This window comes from Ahaetulla prasina, chromosome 1, assembly GCF_028640845.1.
Source record: "Ahaetulla prasina isolate Xishuangbanna chromosome 1, ASM2864084v1, whole genome shotgun sequence".
Taxonomy (NCBI): domain Eukaryota; kingdom Metazoa; phylum Chordata; class Lepidosauria; order Squamata; family Colubridae; genus Ahaetulla; species Ahaetulla prasina.
Window position 1 is genome coordinate 349,934,640 of NC_080539.1, and position 21,529 is coordinate 349,956,168.

Here is a 21,529-nt window from a genome sequence, read left to right on the forward strand (position 1 = left end):
TTAAAAAATCATCCTGCGAGAAGGATTCTAGGAAAATGGCAAATTATATCTATTTTATGGCAAGAAAACTACCACTTTACAGGACCTTATAGTTACCCAGAGCTGAGCTCAACTTAAAGGAATCTTTATTATTTTATCCATGGCATGGTTCTCAAAATTATTGTGGAAGAAATTTAAACAAATACCACAATGATCTAAAACAGCTGAGCTTCAAAGGGTTTACATAAGAATTTAGCAAATGCCTTTTTTCTTAAGAGTCTTCATTTCAGAGCTCTGGAATCTGGCATCAGTATATTAGTGATCTAATGAATTATTATATAAAGAGCAAGCTGATACTAGTGCAAACTGTCCAATGACCACTTTAAAAAAAGAACTAGAAAAGCAATATTTCTAGTTATTTAATTGAAATCCAAGAATTTCCAACAGAAATGATTTAGTAGATAAGTAGGGAGAGCAAAAATAATAGTTACAAATAAATTATAGTTATGGCTGTAACTCTTTATTTGGCTAGATAAGTCTATTTTAAATCTATTGTATATTGGAAACATTAACTACTACTGTTGTAAACACTGCAAATGGCAGATACTGTCTTCTGATTGCCTAGGTATTCTCCATTTAAAAACTGAAAGAAAAAATTATTGTATATCGGTGGTTGCTACTTGTATGCACATATCCCCATCAAAACCTATTCTTTAAAAAAATATAATATTATAATAGATTAAGGGATGTTCATCAACTTTTCTAGTAAGAGGCTAAGGATACAATTCAGGACCAAAGGAAGGAGGAAATTCCTTCGTTTTGGGGAATTTTGGTTTGACCCCTAAACCAACCTTTCCGGTTTGGCAGAGTAGCAATGGCGGCGGCAAGATGGGGTGAGAGAGGAGATGGTTCCCCCCACCCATGCATGCACCGCTTTCACAAATGCAGCTTTGGACACGAGTGGCCACTACATCTACAGCCTGGTTCTGAATGGGGCTGCAGCCCAGCACTGGGCCATGGACTGGGGCTTGGGGACCCTCGCCCTAAAGGAACTAAAGAAAACAGTTTTTATGTGACTAGGCTTAGGAATTTGGGCAGAAGCCTCAGAAAACCCTGGGAGAACTAGAATCAGCAAAGTCAATAATGGATGTTCATGTAATTGTGTTTATTTGTGTTCATTTATTTCTGTATATAGATGCTCGCTCAAGTCTGAATAATTCTGTATAAGCTCCAATTTTCTTCATCTTCATGGAGAGTTATTTATGGGGCTGTCTATTCCTAAGAAATTTCACATGTCCCCTTCCCTGAAATCTTGCCACCTAGCTGGATCACAGAAGTGGCTGCTCTTACCTTGTGGAATATCCTCCCACCAATGATTGGACAGGCTTTCTAGCATTTCAGAAGACCATTAAGACTTGTCTTTTTATTGAAGTGCTGGGAGTGTATGGATAGAAAGTATGGAAGGAGGGTAGCCAAGCCTACTATGAGGCATCCCAAGGGCGATGGTTATGGTGCAGTTTCTGTTAATTGCATTGTTTTTATGATTGTTTTATTTCTCGGTTATATGGTTGTTGTGAGCCACTCACAGTTAAGATGGGCAGCTACATAAATCTTTTAAATAAATAAATAGTACATCTCTTTGTCCATTGGCTCAGAATGTTTAGAGATTACTGAAGGCTAGCTTTGATCTGCAAATCACAGCTTTATGTAATGCAGGACAATTAAAATTCTCTCAGATCCTAACTTTATTGCCATTGTTAAAATAAGCATCCTTTTTTGTCTTGATTACTTCAATATTCAGTATGTAATCCAGCACCATGTGCTCCAAAAAGAGAAATCCTGAAATCATTTATTTGAAAGCTTATGCCTGCAAAAAGAGGATTTCCTTTTCTGGCCCATCCACATTCCAGATGGCACCTCTCCATTCAAGAGCAGATGGTGGCATCAGTAAAACTTTTTCATCAACTACATCCAGACAACCTAGACAGAACTTGATAGAAGGAATGTAGGTTACAGATACAAGGAAGGGTCTCATAGGCTGGTATGAATGAATGACAGCCATTCTTCCTCCTCCCTCCTATGAAAATACACATTTCATATATGAAATATATATAACAAAGCTATAGGGGTGTGCAGTAGGAAGAAAGGGCTGATACAGTGTTCTGACATCATGACAGAGACTCCATGACTTCCATACATAACTTGAATACTTGCCTGATGTTAGGACATAAATATGAAAATCTGGGTTTGTGCTGTGACCCTGCAACATACTTTTCATCCTTCTGGTTTCTAGCGGAAGTCTACAAGCAAACACTGCATAAATCAAAACCAAATTAATGAACAGCTACTTCAAACACAAATCAAGGTACCATGTGGAGTACAGGTACAGAAAAACAAATGATACCCTCATGTATTTTCTCTGAATTTGGGGAAGGCAATGGAGGGATGGAAAACATAATTTGGGTTCATACACATGCTGAATTCTAATATGTTTTATTTTGTGTTGGTTAGACATATAAAATTTCACAGTGCTTTACTAAGCAGTTTACAAAGTCAACATATTACCCCAACAATCCGAGTACTCATTTTACCAACCTCGGAAGGATGGAAGGCTGAGTCAGCCTTGAGCCGGTGAGTTTCGAACTGTCGAACTGCTGGCAACTGGCAGTCAGCAGAAGTAGCCTGCAGTACTGCATTCTAACCACTGGGCCACCATGGCTCACATGAGACCGGCCATTCACTATTCATTGAATAAATCTAGCTAATCTAATAATGTCAGAGTGATGTGTGAAAGATTTCTGAAAATATGGGGATAGCTCCATAGATATGCTGGCCCTCTGGAAGCAACTGAGTAAAAATAGGTTCTTTGCTAGGGATCGTTAAGTAAGACAATGAATGTGTAATTGCAAATATAGAATAAAATCCATGCTTATACAGGTAGTCAATGCTTACCAACTGCCTGGTTCAGCAATCATTCAAAATTACAATGGAACTGAAAAAAATAACTTTACAACCAATTTACAACCTTTGCAGCATCCTTCGATCCTTTGATCATCATTACGGTCAGTACACATTATCCAGTGCCTGACATGAAGCTTTTCTCCCCCACCTCCCTTGCAAAGCATAAAAGTTGGAAAGGAAGGTATTACAAGACACAATGGGGAATACACCAAGCTGTTTGTGTAGCGTAGTATACTCATGGCTGCCAGTGCCAGTGCATTGTTTTTGATGTGTATTCCCTACTGTGTGCCTGCTTACTCTCTTGTAATCCCTTCCTCTCCAATGAATGTAAATACAAACATTAATTTCCTTATTAATTATCCCAGCACTGAGGTGAGCATTCTAAAGAGCAAGGGAGCAGTTAGAAGGAAAACAAAAATCAAAGGTGCGAAACTAATTAATTTTGTCTGCTTTGTCTGTTGCTGGGGTGAGCATTCCAAAGGGAAGGAGAGGGAGGAAAGGAAAACGTAACTGTGGCCAGGTACTTCCCACTTAGTATCTGCTTCACTTAGTGACAGAGTTGCCAATCTCAATTGCAGGTACTAAAGATTGCAGGTATCTATATAATTACAGTGCAGCCCTTCTGAAAGTATATTGTAGAGCTGGAAAAGAAGATGGCAATCTTGGATGACAGGAGCAATTTCCTAACATAAAAACACTGCAATGTTGCAGGATTTTAGATTAGTAAAAGTACGAGGAAAGGCAGCTAGAAATATAATGATATATAATATGGAGAAAATATAGGGGTTTTTCTTCTTTCTTTATTTTACTAGGATGCAAAGCAATGTTTTTCAAATTTTCTGCAATCAAAGACCACTAAATAAACATTTTGAAAATGAAGCGACTACCCAATTCAACAAATGCTCCCTTATCTTTTTGTTTAAGAGTATTGGAATTAACTTTTTGCCGAATGAAATAAAGACTGTGATTGCCTTCTTGTATATTCTATGTTTAAAACCTTTTAAAATTGAAATTTGTACCAAAAAACTAATCTAAAATTATTTATCACTTAGGCAAAATAAAACTTTATAAAATTCTCATTCCATAATAACAATAAATCTACTGGTCAACAATGTTCAACAGAAACGTCTGGCTATTAAAATGCTAGGGAATGAAATTCCAAAGGTGCTTTTTCAAGAGGCAACTGGACTTCCTTGATTTTCTTTGAAGACATTTCGCTTTTCATCCAATAAGCTTTTTCAGCTCTGACTTGATGGTGGGGAATGGAAGGATTTATATTCCTTGCAGACAGCTGGTCATTTGCATTCTTTTAGAAAGTCATTGAGGCCACTTCGTCCTCAAAGAAAAACAAGAAAGTCTAATTGACTCTTGAAAAAATGGCACCTTTGGGACAACCATGACCTCGATGATTGAGCATCTCCACAGACATTTAGGGAATGAAATGAATCTCCAGCCCAATGAAATCCAATGTATTGCCTATTCATGCTTTTCCTGCAGTTTCAGGTGCCAGGCTGAGCTATCTTTTGAAAAGCACATATGGGTTCACAATCATTTACTGCACTTGAGACTTGTTCACTATTGTCTTTTTTTTTTTTAATGTTGGTACTCATTGTGCTATTGCATTATTCCTTTTATTATTTATTGTATACTACACTGGACTGTATTGGACAGTTTCAGCCACTGATCCACTCTTCTGAATCTGCAGACTCCCAGGGTAAGGGGAGAAGCAAGGACCGATAGGACATCTCATGAAGTTGGTTACACAGAGATTCAATTAACAGTAATAGTCATTCATGCTGGCTACATTTCCCCTTCATGTGTATGAATACCCAGTCTGCAGAATAACGAACAGAAAGGGCATCATGTCCAATTTGTGGGGTTTTGCTGAAGCATCCTGCTGAAAAGTATTGGAAACACAGGTTTAGATGCTCTTTTCATGTTCACATGTGGGAACTACTGTCATATCTCAACACAACTCTCTCTCCGGAAAAAAAAAATCTACACAATAATAATACGGAAGGGCTTCCTGCCATAATTTGTGGAAACAAAACCTAATGAAAATGATGAATCATAATTCCCCAATGTTTAAATATCAGGAAAGTAATGGGAACGGCAGATATTTCCTTCTTTGATATGGACATTCTGCAGCAATTGAAAAGCCTAAAATGAACATCTGTCTACAGGCAGTCCTCAACTTATGATCACAATTGAGACCAGAATTTCTGTTTCTAAGAAAAGTGGCTGTTAAATGAGTTGCGTCTGATTATTATTTTTTTACCTTTTTGCTATGGCAAAAAGTTCTTAAGGCCGTGATGGCAAACCTGTGGCACGCAGTGCTCTCTTTGTGGGCATGTGAGCCATCACCCTGGTTCAGCTCTGCCGCTCATGCACACACGCCTCCCGCCGGCCCGCTGATCATTGGGTCTCTGCTGCGCATGCGTGGGAGTGGAGTGCGGGTGGGGGCAGCATTTGCATGAGTGGGGAGGCACGTGCGAGGGGGGCGCGTGCATGCACTGAGGCGAATGCATGAACGGGGGCAGTGTGCGCATTTTGGGGGTTTGGCCACGCACGTGCATTCGTACATGCAGGCTTTGGCCACTTAGTCGGAAAAGGTTAGCCATCACTGTCTTAATAATAATAATAATAATAATAATAATAATAATAATAATAATAATAATAATAATAATAATAATAATAATAATAATTTAATTTTTATACCGCCCTTCTCCCGAAGGACTCAGGGCGGTGAACAGGCAGATAAAATAATACAATATATTACAATAAAAACACTATTTAAAAAACTTATTCAATATGGCCTAAATTTAAAATACAATACAAAATATAAAATAAACCCCAATAAAATCCATGTTTAAAAACCCTATTTAAGCCAGTCCTGCTCAGAAGAATAGATATGTCTTCAGCTCGCGGCGAAAGGTCCGGAGGTCAGGAAGTTGTCGAAGTCCTGGGGGAAGCTCATTCCAGAGGGTAGGTGCCCCCACAGAGAAGGCTCTCCCCCTGGGGGTCGCCAGCCTACACTGTTTGGCTGACAGCACCCTGAGAAGACCCTCTCTATGGGAGCGTACCGGCCGGTGGGAGGCATGTGGTAACAGAAGGCGGTCCCGAAGATATCCCGGTCCTATGCCATGGAGCGCTTTAAAGGTGGTAACCAGCACCTTGAAGTGCACTCAGAAAACCACAGGTAGCCAGCGCAGCCTGGGAACCGTGCAGACATTAAGCAAATCCAGCTTCCCCCCATTGACTTTGCTTGTTAGAAGCTGGATGCTGGCCTAAAAACCAGGAGACTGTCAGTTCTACTCCTGTTTTAGGCATGAAAAGCCAGCTGGGTGATTTGGGGCCAATTACCAGGAGACTCTGAACTCTAGTCCAGTTTTAGGAATGGAAGTTAGCTGGGTGACTTCGGGCCAGTCACTCTCTGTCAGCCCAACCTAACTCATGGGGGTTTTGTGAGGGAAAAAGAGGAGGAGGAATGAGGATTTGGTATGTTTGCTGCCTTGAGTTACTCATAAAGTAATAAAGATGGGATAAAAATCTAATAAATAAATCAAGAAAATAATCATTCCCCTTTAAAACTCACTCCCCCCCACACACTTTCACTTAAACACTCCATCTGCACACTCAGTTAAAATGAAAGCCAAAACCACGGAATTGCACTTGCCTATATTTATCTCTCAGCACACCTCCTGTTCCTTCCTTTCATTCTGCTATAGCTGGAAGTTTTCCTGTAAGCTCTTTGGGGCAGAGGCCTTTTGTGGATCATGTTTATCCAGCCGCTGAAGCGTCACACAGTTACCTATACTTAAGATTGAAGCTTTGAGGGTTCCCACAAATATGTGTCAAGGTCGCCTTCTTCAAAGTGTATAATTAGGTCCATTTCGGTATTTAAAAGACTGAATTCAACTTTCAACAAGATAAAGCTAAGACAAGAGGCAACAGGTGGGCGGGTGCAAAGCTGACAGGAAAGGGGAGGAAAGCCTAGAAACAGCTGAGTATTATTTTTACTAGGTTGAGAAATCCATAGTGTCACTCAATTCAATCCTGGTAAGATTTCATCCTCTGTAGAGACTCTCTTCTCCTACACCAATTGTACAACCAGAAGAAATGCCTAAAGATTCTGCAACTGGAAGCAAATCACAAGGAACAAATAACGGTGAGAAAAGCTTTGCTCTCTTTGCAAAAAAACAAACAAACAAACACAACCAAATCTTTGTAGGAAAGAGGAGATGTAGCAGATTGTAATAAGTGTTTGGATGTGGGAAAAATACACGAATAAACCCAACTTGCTTCTAACATTTAATCTTTACTGCACTGAAACATGGGAAGTTCGTTCATTCTACTATTTCTCCAAGTATAGTATATTACAAATGGCAGTAGCATTAAAGGCTGGCTGCAAGAAGAGATACACAACCTTCCAATTTGGGGGCGGGGAAGGGTGGCAGTAAGTCAAAGGATCACATATGGCCCTAACTCTTTCTCCAGCTGTCAGAGGCCCTCTAATCATAAAACAGCTAAAAACTGATGATTGCATTCTGCTACTTTCAGGTGAGAAGCGAACCAAATTTATGAAATAAATTCTTAAATACAATTAACATTTTTAAAAAAGCAAATACCTCCCAGCTCTACCCCAAACAGAAGAATATCCAGAAAAAGCTGGCCATCATTAGATTACTATTATTGTTGCCCTGTCCATTGGACTTCTCAGCCCCTTGAAAATTCTTATTTAGCCCATTTACCCTGTCAACCTTGCCCTAAAGCAGCGGTCACCACTGGTGGTCCGCGAGAAAATTTTGGTGTTCCTCAGAAAAATTATTTGCATTATATATACTGCACTAAATCAGGGGTCCTCAAACTACAGTCCCTGAGCCAGATACATGCAATAAATGTTTGTGTTGCTGCAGAGAGTCTCCCCCTTTGGGGTCTTTTTGTGCGGGTCGGAGGGAGGCAGAAATTCCGACTTGGGTTCTGCTTCAGCCTCCTGGTGTGGGGCTTTGGGTGAAGGCTGGAGAGAAGTGCCTACTGGTGGCGAAGAGCCAGAGGGCCTTGTTCCAGTGGGATTGCATCATGGCCTGGAACTGTCTGACCATCTCAGTCCGCTGAGCCTCCAGGAGCTGGTACCTGGCCTTCCACTCCCACAGGTCTTCCCTCTGCTTGGAAAGCCTATGCTCCTAGTCCTCAGTGAGGTGCTTCTGCTGAGTCTCCTTCTTGGTCAGATCCAATTTGAACTGAGCCAGCTGTTTTGCCAACTCTTTCTTGTGGCGGCTGCTTAGCTCCAGCAACTGCTTCCTGTTGGGGCCCTAAGGAGCCTGGGCAGGCAGCCGAGGAGTGGCTGGGAAGAGAGGGGTGAGTAGAGGCCAGCGAGGCGCCCCTCGATGTGAGTGACATCAATTAGGCCACGCCCACCCAGTCACATACCGACCTAGCCACGCCCACCCAGCCAGTTATTAAGCAGCTCACATTAGTGGTCCACGGGATTTAAAATTATGAATTTAATGGTCCCTGAGGTCTGAAAGGTTGGTGACCCCTGCCCTAAAGAGAGCTGCCAAAGACAAAACCTAAGGATTTTTGGTATGAAAAAAACAGATGGCCGAGGCTTCTTCAGAACTGGGAACACATTTCTTGCTTGTTCAGTGCAAATATATATCTAACCTTTATGCCTTCACAGAACTATGATCAACACAGTCCTGGGCAGTCACAGTTAGCCTGCTTTTTTTTCCCAAACAGTCTTTCTCAAAAGACTGTAGAGGAACCCATATACAGATAATCCTAGACTTCTAACCATTCATTTAGTGACTGTTCAAAGTTACAATGGCAATGAAAAAAGTGACGTATGACTGTTTTTCATACTTATGACTGTTGCAGCATCTTCATGGTCACGTGATCAAAATTTAGATGCAAGCAACTGACTCATATTTATGATGGTTGTAATGTCCCAGGTTCATGAGATCGCCTTTTGCGACCTTCTGACAAGAAAATTCAATGGGGAAGCCAGATTCACTTAACAACCATGTTACAAACTTAACAACTACAGTGATTCACTCAACACTAGTGGCAAGAGAGGTTGTAAAATGGAGCAAAACTCATTTAACAACTGTCTTGCTTAGAACTCACCGTCTCCTGGTTTCTAGCATGATGCCTTAAAGTTACCAAAATTGGAAAATGCTGGCCTAATTTCTGCTTTGGTTGCCTGTTGTATACAGTCCCTGTATAAGGGACTGAAAAATTGCTTCCATAAACCTCAGTGCCGTCAAGCCAGTCATAATGATCAATCAATCTATCGTTTCCAAATGGTAATGATTACTGTATTTTTTGGTGTATAAGACGCACCTTTTTACCCCCCAAAAGAGGGTGAAAATCTGGGTGCGTCTTATATGCCGAATGTAGCCCCGCCCACTTGGCGGCCTCCACCTTTGGACATTTTCAGCCAGTTCCAGGCGATGGGGATCTGGGTCGGGGAACAGCCTGTCCTGAAGAGGAACAAACCTCTTCGGGACACTTTGGGGGGGGATCTGCCCGGCAGCTTTGATGAACAAAGCCGGCCCCATGGTTCGCGGCTGGTCACCCCTCTGGCCACCCAGTGGGCAGCTCAGGCCAGACAATGGTCGTGATGACTTCACTCCCCAGCAACGTGAGGAGCCACTGCTGCCACCGCCTAAGCCCTCTCTACGCCCAGGAGCCGAGCGGGAGCCCCTAAAGTGAAACGTCCCTCCTTTCCAGCCACTGCTGCCCATTGGCCCGATTCCCCAATGCAATTTTCAGAGCCGTGTTTCAGGCAGTGGCCAGTTCCCCTGCAATGTGCAGTGGGGAACCGGGAACCGTTTTGGATTCAGGGAAGGGATTGGAGCGCTGCCGCCTGAAAATGCTCCTTCCCGTTGCACACTGCAGAGCCGCGCACCCTCGTCCTCCTTCTCAGCAGACTCACCTCTTTCCTCCTGGCCAGATCTGCCACCTAAAATGCGAAGCACTTTTTTTGCTTCTACCCACCCCCCTTTTGGAATCAGGAAGGGGATTGTGGGTCTGTTGCCCGAAAACACTTTCCTTTGGAATCGGGAAATCCTGAACTGAGGAAATGTTGGAAGAGTAATTTAGAGAGATAGATAGGTAAGTCCTCAATTTACGGCTACAATTGGGACTGGAAATGATGGACTGGGTCCATCATTAAGAGAGGCAGTTAAGTGAGTCATGCCCAATTTCATGATTATTATTTTTTTGCTGCAATTGTTAAGTGAATCACATGGTTAGTAAACAAATCTGGCTTCCCCCACTGAATTTGCTTGTTGGAAGCCAGGTAGAAAAGTCACAAATGGCAATCATGGACCCTCATGTAATTATGGCATTATTAACACTACAATAAACTATCATGAATATGTTCCAGTTGCCAAGCATCCAAATGTTGATTGTGTCACTCATCAAATTTGGTACTTGAAGCATTTTGATATGAAAATTTTGTCCCAGCACTCATCATTTGTTTGGTACTCAATGCACAAGCTAAAACTTGTCATTGTCGGCTGCCTTGCGACTCACTATATTATTCCTTATGGGAAAAATTTGTTTGGTTCTCATCGCATCTCCCAGAACCAATTAATGTTGAGTACTGAGGTATCACTGAATATGATGAGTGTTTGAGAATTACTATGGTTGATAAGTGAATCATATGGTCATTAAATGAATCCAGCTTTTCCCATTGATTTTGCTTGTGGAAGCTATCTGGGAAGGTCACAAATGTGTGACCTTGGATGCTGCAAGCATCATAAATACATGCTGGTTGCCAGGCACTCAAATTCTGATCATGTCACCATGTGGACACTGCAATAGTTGTAAGTGCAAGGACCAGCTGTAATTAGCACCACTGTAAATTTAAACGGTCACTAAATGAATAGTCATAAGTCAAGGCCTGCCTATAAATACATACGTGAAGCTTGTGTTGTCATAGACTGCAATGGTTGGGAATGGGAATGTATGAACTGTTACGTAAAAATGATGCTGTATTACCTGAGAACCCAAATGATTTCCTATAAAGGTTAACCTAAACGATGCAGTAGGGTATGGATTTGAAAAAACTATCAAAAGATCAGGGTAGTTTTGTTTGACATGGAAAGAAGAAGTAAGCAATCACATAAATGGTGAAAAGCAGACACATTTATATACTTCAGTAAAATGTTCAACCTTAGGAAAATGGATGGAGAAATTTTAAGATGTGAAAATGCTGGTAGATAGGGGTAGTATACTGTGAATAATGAATGTTTGTTGAAAGAAACAAAACAGCTGTGTGTTTCTGCCTTCATTGTTATTTGAAAATGAGGGAAGTTATCAGTTTTTCAGGGTAGACCAGACCAAGCAAGAGATACAAGAATTCTACAAATGCTACTTTATTGTCGTAGGACAATAAATATTGTCCAGGTTGCTTGCTGTCCCATCTAATACTAAACAAAATCAAGGCTTATTTTGAGATATTTTTCTCACACTTTCTTTTATTTCTGGATTGTATAATTTCTTATCCACATTCTCCTCATTGCTTGTTCTTTCCTCCTCCTCTTCATAGTTTTCATATACCTTCCCCAAGATCACTGTAAATACCTTTAGAGATGGGCATGTCAGGAAAAAGACAAAACTAAAATAAATGCAGTGGAAATGATTTGCTTAAGAAGCATATATGATAAAACAGAAAAGACAGGGTCAACAAATGAATGCTGAATGAATGAGGAAGGACTACAAAAATGAATGGCCAAAATACTGAAACAAGTATGCTGAGGTGGTTTCTCTCATACAGAGAGAATGAAGATCAAACTGCAGCACAAGGATAGGAAGGAAGAAGAAATCAGATGAGAAGGAAGAAATGAAGGGAGCTGTAGCTGGATGAAGTTGAAGTTCCACAAAAAGGAAGTGAAGTTTAAATGGCCATGTGTAAAGTGGTAGTTGGATCTGCTGAAATTAAGGATGGTTTGCAAGGCAGAAAATGGTATAGAAAACTAAACTGAATGGCAATAGAATAAATCACTTTTGATATCTTTAATCACTCTTATTGTTTCTTATTTATGTACAGTGCTAACACTTACTCCAAAGGGAAATTGTATGAAGGTTGTATACATATTTATGCAATTTTTTTTTTTACATTTCAGTCTACCTCTCTGTAATCCTATGCAGGTTGACATAAAAGTATCTCTTGTAAAGACTTGTTTCAAATAAGTGACCATTGAAGCATAACTTTTCCAACAAGCTACCTTAAAATACACTCAAGCTATGCTCATATCACATTTAACCAAAGTTAAGGCGAATAAGAATGCTATCACATGAGACGTAAGCAGGCCATCCCATATGCTAAGTGACTCCACTAGCTATGAAGCAGCTAAGAGAGAGAACGGCCCATTCATCCACCTTTCAACCCTTCAGGCCCCAGTGCTCTTAAACCCGATAATTTATTTTTAATCCTGCTTTGCTTTCTTGCCTAACTTCATAAGATTAGATCACTTTAAACTCTTTTATGCAGTGTGGTGGCATTCATGAAAGACACCACAACACTGTTCCTCACAGACTATATAAGGAAATAGCCTAATTCCCAGCAGGGTTTACCACCACAAATTCAAACAGAGAAACCTCTCTGTCTTGGAATGGAGCCCTGGAGTGATTTCCTAAAAACAAATTTCAGAGTAGCTTTCTATGCTTTGCAAAATTCAGCAGGAAGCTACCATCAAATGGCCCCAGCAACAGCTGCCCTCATACCCTGTGCAAGCCTTATGTTCTCATGTGAACTGGAAGAACACTCACCATTCTCCTCCACAATGAACACTGGGGGCTCTGTTCAGAATTACACTGAGACTGGACAAAAGGGGGGGGGGGAAATGACACATTTTTAGCACCATCATCCCCCCTCCCTTAACAAAACATGTGCTAGCAGTGGGGCATAAACATTTCATTCACAGGCAGCAACAACTGTTTTATTTTCTTTAAAAATGGGTAATAAAAAATCAAGTGGATGTTTATTTTGCAAGTGACAATGGAGTCAAATGGTACAGCTGTGCAACAGATCCAGATTTGAAGGGTGGAATGTGATTAACAGACACACATAGCCCTATTTATGCACACCTTGAACCAAACTCATCTCTGGATTGTGCATCATCTAAACAGGGCAGCTGCATGAACAAACAAACAAAAAACTAAGAACGTTGCAAACCTGGATCTCTGCGCACAAAACATACGGAATAATCTATTAGCAGTCTACAGCTCTTCATTCTCAAGGAACAGTTAAAGGAATTATTTTTAAAAGTCTGAGGATAAACAAACACCTAATGCAGACGCAGAGGTCCTATATTTGATATCTTCCCAATATTCCAGGAATAGCAATATATGCCCAGCATTTCATAGACGGCAACACTGCATATCCATACATTAGGCTAGCTACATACATACAGTACATAGCATTACTTGCAAGCAAGGGCAGCAGCAAGAGCTCTTTAAGCCCTTGAGAACAAATGTAGCCACATAGTCCAGCTTCTTAATCTCTTAACATGCTACCTGATCTAGCTCAAGCCCATCAGTAGAAAACCAAACCAAATCCAAGTGCCTAATGTAGCTTCCCTCAAGCTCCTGCTTATTCAGGCAGTGGAAATTTCCTTCCTCTCTACCCCATTCTCAAGCAGAATTGAGAAAAGACAATCACCCCCATCTACGAATGGATGCTTTCTATTGGCAGTGGGTCACTTGTTCAGTTTTCACTTAGGATATTTTATTTGGTTGAAAAAGGAGGAGAGGGGGAGGAGGAGGGGGGAGGAGGAGAAATGTTCAGATTTTTTTTTTAACTTTTGTGATTTTTTTACCCAAGGAAGCTACATTTAATAGAGCTTTTCTTATGCTTCTACAATACCTAGATTGCCAGATTGGGAAAAGCTAGTGTACGTTTATAAGATAATTGAAAAGTATACATTTAAAAACAGAGTTTATCCCCAATATTTAGAATGACACAACCCCAGTGTGTGCCAATGAACAATAAGGCCTTTGAATGTACATATGTAAATGAACTTTGCCTCAAACAGAGATACACCACTGGGTACCAGAAGGAAACCAGGAAATGACAAATACCAGCACTTCCCAGGTTCATCTCTCTCCAAAAGAGCATTTTATTGCTCATCTTCACAATTTTTTTCCAGTTCTTATTGTCAGCCCTGACTCAGAATTGCAAAGGATAAAGAAACGAAATCAAAAAGCTCATTCCCAAAAAAGACCAATATGAGAATCCACTGAAAAAGCTTAACTAGTGTCAAAACCTTTACTTGAAATCACCATCAACCACCATAATCCCCCCAGGACTCAGCTGCACTTTGCACACTTGAACTCTAAGTGTTCATAAGAAGCTACATTGAGCATGCTCAGTTATGATTGCTAAAAATTAATAAATAAAAAAACTAACATACTTCTGAAATCAGCAATGCATTTTTCCTGACTAACAGTATTAGAACTTTTATACTGAACAGAGATGGGGAAGCTTGAACCCAAAGGCCACTCACCAAGAAACATTTGCAGTATTAGGAACACCTGCAAAACACACCTGCTCCAGGTGTCTTGCATCTTTCCCCCTGAAAATTCTCTAGGTGCCATTGTTAAGGGTCTTTTAGGAAAGGCTTTCTTATCCCTGGCTCCTTGAAGTTGCTGTTCCCTAGGAATTGGGTGACATCTCCAAAGGTGAGGGCTGAAGTTGAGTCCAAACCATTCAATTGATGGGGAGAGTTTGGAAGGAGCCAGGGTTTCAGCCAAGTCAGTATCCATTCCCAGGTAATGTCCTAGAGCAGGGGTCTCCAACCTTGGGAACTCTAAGATTTGTGGACTTCAACTCCCAGAGTTGAAGTCCACAAGTCTTAAAGTTGCCAAGGTTGGAGACTCCTGTGACCTAGAGTGCTCAAAGCATTGGCATACATGATCCCCATTCTTTTAAGAAAGGAAATCACTGGTCTTTATTTCAGATAGGAAATCGAAGGCTACAGTAAGAGTGTGGTTTGTCTAATAAATCCAAGGTAGACCTGAAGCTTGAATGAGCAGTCTCTCAATTTGCTACTCACAATATTCTTATGCAGGTCTACTCAAAAATTAGCTCAAGTGATTGTCAATGTGTTGCCTCTCAGCATTGCTTCCCACACAGTTTACACAAACTAGACAAAGTATAAAACATCTTAAAACATCACCCTAGAAATTCTTGGAAAACGGTTTTATCATGTAACAATGACTCCACACATTGGATATTATCTCAGAAAACATACCTCCCTTTTTTCAGGTTGCTATCTGCCTAACCTCAAACAGATACGTGATCTCAAAACTTCAGCAACCCTTCCAATCTGGCACTCTTTTAGAACAAAATGTCCAAAATTCCTTAGTTGTAAACCCAAAACATTTGAAAGGTGCCAGATTAGGAAAAGCCAGTGGACAAGATTGCAGACTTTAGTACTCTGAATATATTAGTATTTTGCACTATATTATATGGCAAGCTACTGCATGTGTATATTGTGTACATATTTAGATCAGTATAAGGTTATCAATGGCAGCTTTTGTGGATATTTTATCATTCTTGAACTGTTTCATGGTTTAGCCCAGTGATTTTAAATTTTGGCAACTTTAAGATGCATGGACTTTTAAGGCAGGAGTCTCCAACCCTGGCAACTTTAAGTCTTGTGGACTTCAACTCCCAGAACTCTTCTTAAAGTTGCCAAGGTTGGAGACCCCTGCTTTAAAAGATCACTCCTCTCTCCCTCTAGACAAAATATAAGCAATATAGATAAGTCAACTCCTCCTCTTGTATTTTAATTTTTTTAAACAAAACCCTCTTCCTCCCATATCTCATCCCCTATCAATAATCAAATTTTAAAAAACACTATCCTTCAGTTTGCATTACTGTAGTTTTTTTTTAAAAATGTTCTGTATTTGTAAACTTTAATAAAATTATTGTTAAAGAAAAAAGAAGTGGGGACCTCAATCCCAGAATTCTGCAGGCAGCATGCTAGGAATTGAAGTCCATACATACCTTAAAGTTACCAGGGGTTGAAAAATTCTGGTTTAGCCTATCACACTGCATATATAAAAGGAGGTTTAAGTAGATGTGTGCAAACTTTCTCTTAGTCATAAATCTCAAGTTCTAAGTAGTTGTGCTTTGCTCAGCCATGGTTTAATCAATGCGACAGAACTAGTCAGAAGTGCACCACATAAACTATCCCTATAAACTATCATTTTCAAATCACAATAGCTCAATCAGTATAACATGTTATGCCAGTACCAAACAAATGTATATGCTTATGTGAACTAGCCAATAATTACTATTCTCTCTTATGCTAACTCTTCACTGTTGACAATAAGGAGATAATAACATGGAGATATATAGAACTGATAAAAATTATTGGGATAATATATGTGAAGAAAAATCTAAAATACATTATATAAATGTGATGTCTTGTAAATATTTGTCAGTATCTGCACAAGGATTTTGCAATGGTCACTCCAGAGAACTTAAAAAGAAACTTTATAAATGGATGTCAAAACTTTTTTTCACTGTTGAGAAAAATGACTTTTTTTCTTGCTCTTTAGAGCAGGGGTCTCCAACCTTGGCAACTTTAAGCCTGGCGGATTTCAACTCCCAGAATTCCCCAGCCAGCTTTGCAAAGCTGGCTGGGGAATTCTGGGAGTTGAAATCCGCCAGGCTTAAAGCTGCCAAGGTTGGAGACCCCTGCTTTAGAGGGCAAACAATTTGTAGTTCTCTAATGCTGTTGGACTTCCAGACTCTTTAATCACAGGCAATGCGGAAAGCAGTGAGAATGAAGGTAGAGCCAGTACAATTGTTTCTAAAAATCAATTTCCAACACTTAATTATTTTTTTGCTGCATATCATGGGTTTGCTACCTGGCTACTCCAATAATTTAATCTTTCCTCATGGGGGAAATAGCAATATAAACAAATTCTAAAGTATCACTTTAAACATGTACATCTTTTCTACAGTTAAAGTAATATTTCAACCTATTGGCAAAACCACAACGAACTACCAGAAGTTTTTGCTAAAAAACACATCAGTCACAAGTTCTTATGAATGAATGAACTTCCCCAAATTGTTAAAACTGATGTAAGCCATATAAACACACACACACACACACACACACAAGCACCTATGCATACCCTCAGAGGACCAAAGGCAGGAATTATTCAACATCCTTCACAAGGTAGCATTAGGCTTCTTCTGCACATTGCTGAAAGACAGAGGAAATCCTATGCCGGCCCCCCCAAAAATCCTAGGAAATCCAGACTCTACGTGACCTGACTTAGTTAATAGACAGCAGGTTTTATGGGAGGGAGGAAAAAGATATTTACAATCATTCATGCTACCCAGAATTACAGCAAAGCTTACACTGAATGAGGTTGCAGAGGAGGAAAGTATCATCAGGAAGTTACTCCCAGTTGTTGCGGTTAAAAAGAGTGGTTTTTTTGGAAGAGCGATTTCTATATACAGCATCCTCCAAAATAAAAAAACCCTCCAACCTACCACCTTTCAAATATGACTATGCATCCTCATATACATCAGAGAACAATGTGGCATTCAAAATGGACTGGATGCACCAAAAGGGAGGGGAGGAGAGGAGAAAGCGGAGACAAGGCGGGCTGAGGGTGGGGGGAGACTCACCAGGGCTGTTGGCTTCGTTTTCCAGAACGTGCAGTTCTGTGCAGTCGGCCAGGGAATGCTCAAGGCAGAGCTGAAGGAAACGGGCCTGGCTCCGAGTCACTCTCTTCAGTAAGGAAAGCAAAGCAACTGTCTGTTCGCACTCATTCCAGCCTTTGAACCAACCTGCCAATACTCCAACCTGGTCTCGAAACATCATGGTTGGTGCAAGTGAATGTCCGCGTGTGCAATATCGAGAGCAGGAAAAAAAAATCTGTGTGGGGCACTCCCTGATATATATTTTTTTGCAAGGAAAAAAAAAGTAGGAGAATCCCCCAGAAGTTCCTTTTTTTTCCCTTTCCACCCACGCCCTTTTTTAAACCTCTATTTTACAACGTTGTTAACTGCAGAAATAGGACAGATGTTCGGAGACGGATTCTGAGGTTTGCTTGCTCTTCTTCTTCTTCTTCTTCTTCCTCAAGCGTCCAAAAGGCCACTGGCTGCTTCTTAATTCCACCAAGGACAATGACACATGGTGGCAAGGGAAAACAGACACACTGCGTGGTTTCTGTCTGTGGACTTGTACAGCTATATTTCTCAACAAGGCACAGCAATGTGTGAAGATGATAGGAGGGGATATGGATTATGTAGCTGTTTTCTTTTGGGTGTTTTGCTTCCCCCTCCCTCTTTGCTCTTTTCCAGTCTGGTTATTTTAGCCCAGGGCTGGCGCTGGCTCTCCTTCCTTGGGCAGCTTTCTGGACCATCCACAATCACAGCATTCCTTGCTAGGGGAAGTGGAGAAAATAGAAGCCTTCACAACTGTTGGAAAGGAGGAGGGGATGGAGAAAGAGAGGGGGGGGGGAAAAAAAAGAGAATTTCGCTGTGAGATGAGACACTCTGAAAGGCAACGCTATGATTCAGCATGACAAACAACGCAGCTCACTTCCTAATATGACAGAAGGGGAAATTTGGGATCAGCAATCACTGAGAGCAAGAGGGAGGGTTAGGGAGGGAGACAAGGGCTTGGGGCTTGGTGTGGGGGGGGGCAGCCAGGGGATTGTTTCTTCTTTTCGTTAAAGACCATCCTCCCAAGAAATAACAGGTTCTGTGGAAAAGGAAGAGATGAGCAGAGAGATAACGAGAGGCTAAAAATGCAGCCCACACACAGGCAGCAGAGGGAGTGATGGAGAAGTGCGGGCTTCACATCAGAGAGGTTTAAAAGAAACCTCCCTGCTACACAGCAGCGAGGACAGAGCTCCCTGTTGCTTATTGTACATTCTAAGCAGTCTCCCCCAGCCCCCCCCCCCAAATACAGGAATGTACCTGGCTGGGAGAGACAGGACTGCAACTGATCATTCATGCACAAGGAGAAAAGGGGGGGGGGAGAAAACTTAACACTGCGGCTATAGATAGCTAATGCAAACCAGTCCAGGTTCTGGTGCTCTCCCCTCCTCCTCCTCCTCTTTCTCATGCCTTTCCACTCCCCAACCAGAAAGTAAGGCGGCTGAGGAGAAGAAGGGCTGCAGCTCCAACTACAGAATTCAAGCATCTCCCAACCAGTCACCACCAGCCCCCGCTGGATGTAGGCTCCAAGCAAGCAGCAGGCAGGAGACAAAAATAAACTCTCAGACACCCTCCTCCTTCTTTCCCCAAGACCACAGTACACACAGTTCAGCAGAAACCCGGAGGGGTGTGGGGTGGGGACCCAAGGAAACTCACTGTAGATTCCCTTTTTCATACTACTTTTTTTTAAAAAAAAATAGGGGACAAACACCCCCTTTCTCCAATCAGTGTTCAACACTCACAGACTGTCCTGCATGCACTTCACACACTTATCTTCACCCCTACTTCACAAGGTGGCGTCCATCTCTCTCGTTCTCTCCGCAGTTGAAATCTCTACCAAGGGCAGGTTTCTTGCAGGGGTTGCACAAATCTACGGAAAAGGCTTCCCCAACCTGGCAGTTTGCTCAGATGCTCCAGACTACAACTCCCATCGCCCCAGCCAAGATGCCAAAGGTAGCTATTGGAATCCTGACACTTCTGGAGAGTTCCAAGGCGAGAGTCCCTCTTGAGAGCCTAAAGCAGGAAGGGCAAGGGAGGGGCGGGGGGCAAGGCTGTACCTCCCCAAACACAGATGGGGGCAGAAAAAGTAACAGTCCCAGAAAAGCAATTTTATTTTAATGGGCTTCGATACTATCTAAGTAGATGAGTCTTCAAAAGAACCAGATGCCTTCTAGAAGGGGTAGCCCATCCTCCCCCAAATGACCTGCCCGGAAACTTTTAGGGTATCAGAAGGAGAAGCAACCACCTTTGCTTCACAGCTGCCGCCTCCCCCATCTACGACCCCGATTGTACAAGGACGACAAGCACCGGTCCCAAATAAAGTTCGAGCCCGGGACTCCAGCCCAATGCAAACAGAGGGAGCCGGGCACCTCACCCGGCACTGCCTCGGGCGGCTCTTTGCTCCACGCCACAGCCATCCGCCAAGCTCCTCTCCACCTCCCAGCCGCGCCCCCCCTCTCCCCGGCCCCGGCTCTGCGTCCTTCGAGCCCCGCGACAGTCTGGCGTCCCCGGCTCCATGCCGGGAATCCCCCCTCGCGCCCGGGTGGCTCCTCGAGGGACGAAGAGTCAGGACGCCGCAGAGCAAGGGCGCTTCGTCCGCCGTTCCGCCCGACTCGCCCGCCCCCCTCGCGCTATGCGGAGCGCCCACCTGGCTGCCGCGCGCCCTTCTTGCTGGCCGGCCGGCCGGCCGACCTTCTTTTGCCGGCTTCGGCTGAGCCGTTTACTGAAGAAGAAGAGGAGGAAGAGGAGCAGGCGATGGAGGTGGCGGTGGAGGAGGTGGCGGCGGCGGCGCCTGGCGGTGCCCGGGCAGGGCCATGGCGAGCCCGCGCACCAGCGAAGGCGACCCCGATGGCACTGAGCGAAGACCGGCGCTGCCTCCGGGCGCGCCGTCGAACCCGCGTCTCTCTCTCTCTCTCCCTCCCCGCCTGCTTCTCCGGCACAAGTGAGCCGCGCGCCCCGCGGAGCCCCCGCTCCTCACATGCTAGTCATTAGCATAGCCCATGACGTCATGGCCTCGGCAGCGGAGGTGCAACGCCCCCTCCCCGAGGAGCAGGGGGCGCCTCGCATTCCTCCGCCGCTGACTCAGCCCCAGGCGAGGCGAGGCCGCGGTGGCTTTGCGAGGGGCGCGATTGGCTGCAGGGGCGGAGCGCAACTCGATTCCACCCCAGCCGGGAGCGCGGCAGAAAAGGAGGAGGAGGGGCTCCAGCTGCTCGCTGCTGCTGTCATTCCCCAAGCCAGACGACTTTGCATTGGCGAAAAAAGGCGGCTTGTTGCGCTTCGTCTCGCGCGCCCGCACTTTTGCAGCCTTGCGAAGGACACGCCCGTCCGCAAAAGCCCCCGGCTAACCGGAGGTGATCGACATGGCTAGCCGCCCGCTTGGGGCCCAATACCTTTGCCTACAGGTTGGTCCTCCTGGGTTGCACATGGCTCCGAGATGTCCTACTTCCCTCTACCGCCGCCCCCTCGTCATGGTGTTTGCAAAAACAGGTCGCTAAAAAAATGATTAAAAATAATAATAAAACCACCTCTCACCCTTACACAAACCTGGTCTTGGACGAGGGAGCGATAAATGAGGTACGGGTGAGAGTTTTCCTGCGTGCCGAGAAAGAAATCCCATCAAAACCTCCCAGCAACATTGGAGTGCCCCCCTCTAAACGTTGCTGCATTGCAGATTGAGCTTCTCTGGTTTAAGATCAGGAGATATGTGCGGGGGTTGCAAAGAAGTCCACACACGTCCTAAGGCACCCAACGAACGGCTGGCGCAGACCTACACGATTATCCCAAGTTCCTCAGGCTGCAATGGGTTAGCCCGGCAAAGGGAACACCTGCATCAGGTGTGTGCAAGCGGGCGGGGCGCTTGCATGCCTGTGTAGGGAGCGAGGGGAGAGC

General features: G+C 43.1%; 1 protein-coding gene across 4 annotated transcripts in view; it reads right to left on the reverse strand.

Annotated features, from left to right (window-relative positions):
• Positions 1–21,299, reverse strand: part of SAMD4A (sterile alpha motif domain containing 4A) — a 143,281-nt gene extending 121,982 nt beyond the window's left edge. Inside the window, exons 1-2 of one of the 4 annotated variants that reach the window (XM_058163043.1) lie at positions 21,185–21,299; positions 17,603–18,397 (exon numbers count right to left, since the gene is read on the reverse strand). In XM_058163043.1, coding sequence (XP_058019026.1) covers positions 17,603–17,798 — 196 coding nt within the window. In that variant the 5' untranslated portion in view covers positions 17,799–18,397; positions 21,185–21,299. Of the gene's footprint in view, positions 1–17,602; positions 18,398–19,383; positions 20,065–20,288; positions 20,639–21,184 lie in introns of those variants that run through there. The other 3 variants (XM_058163041.1, XM_058163042.1, XM_058163044.1) reach the window with 3 other exon arrangements.
• Between the last annotated feature and the right edge of the window lie 230 nt (positions 21,300–21,529).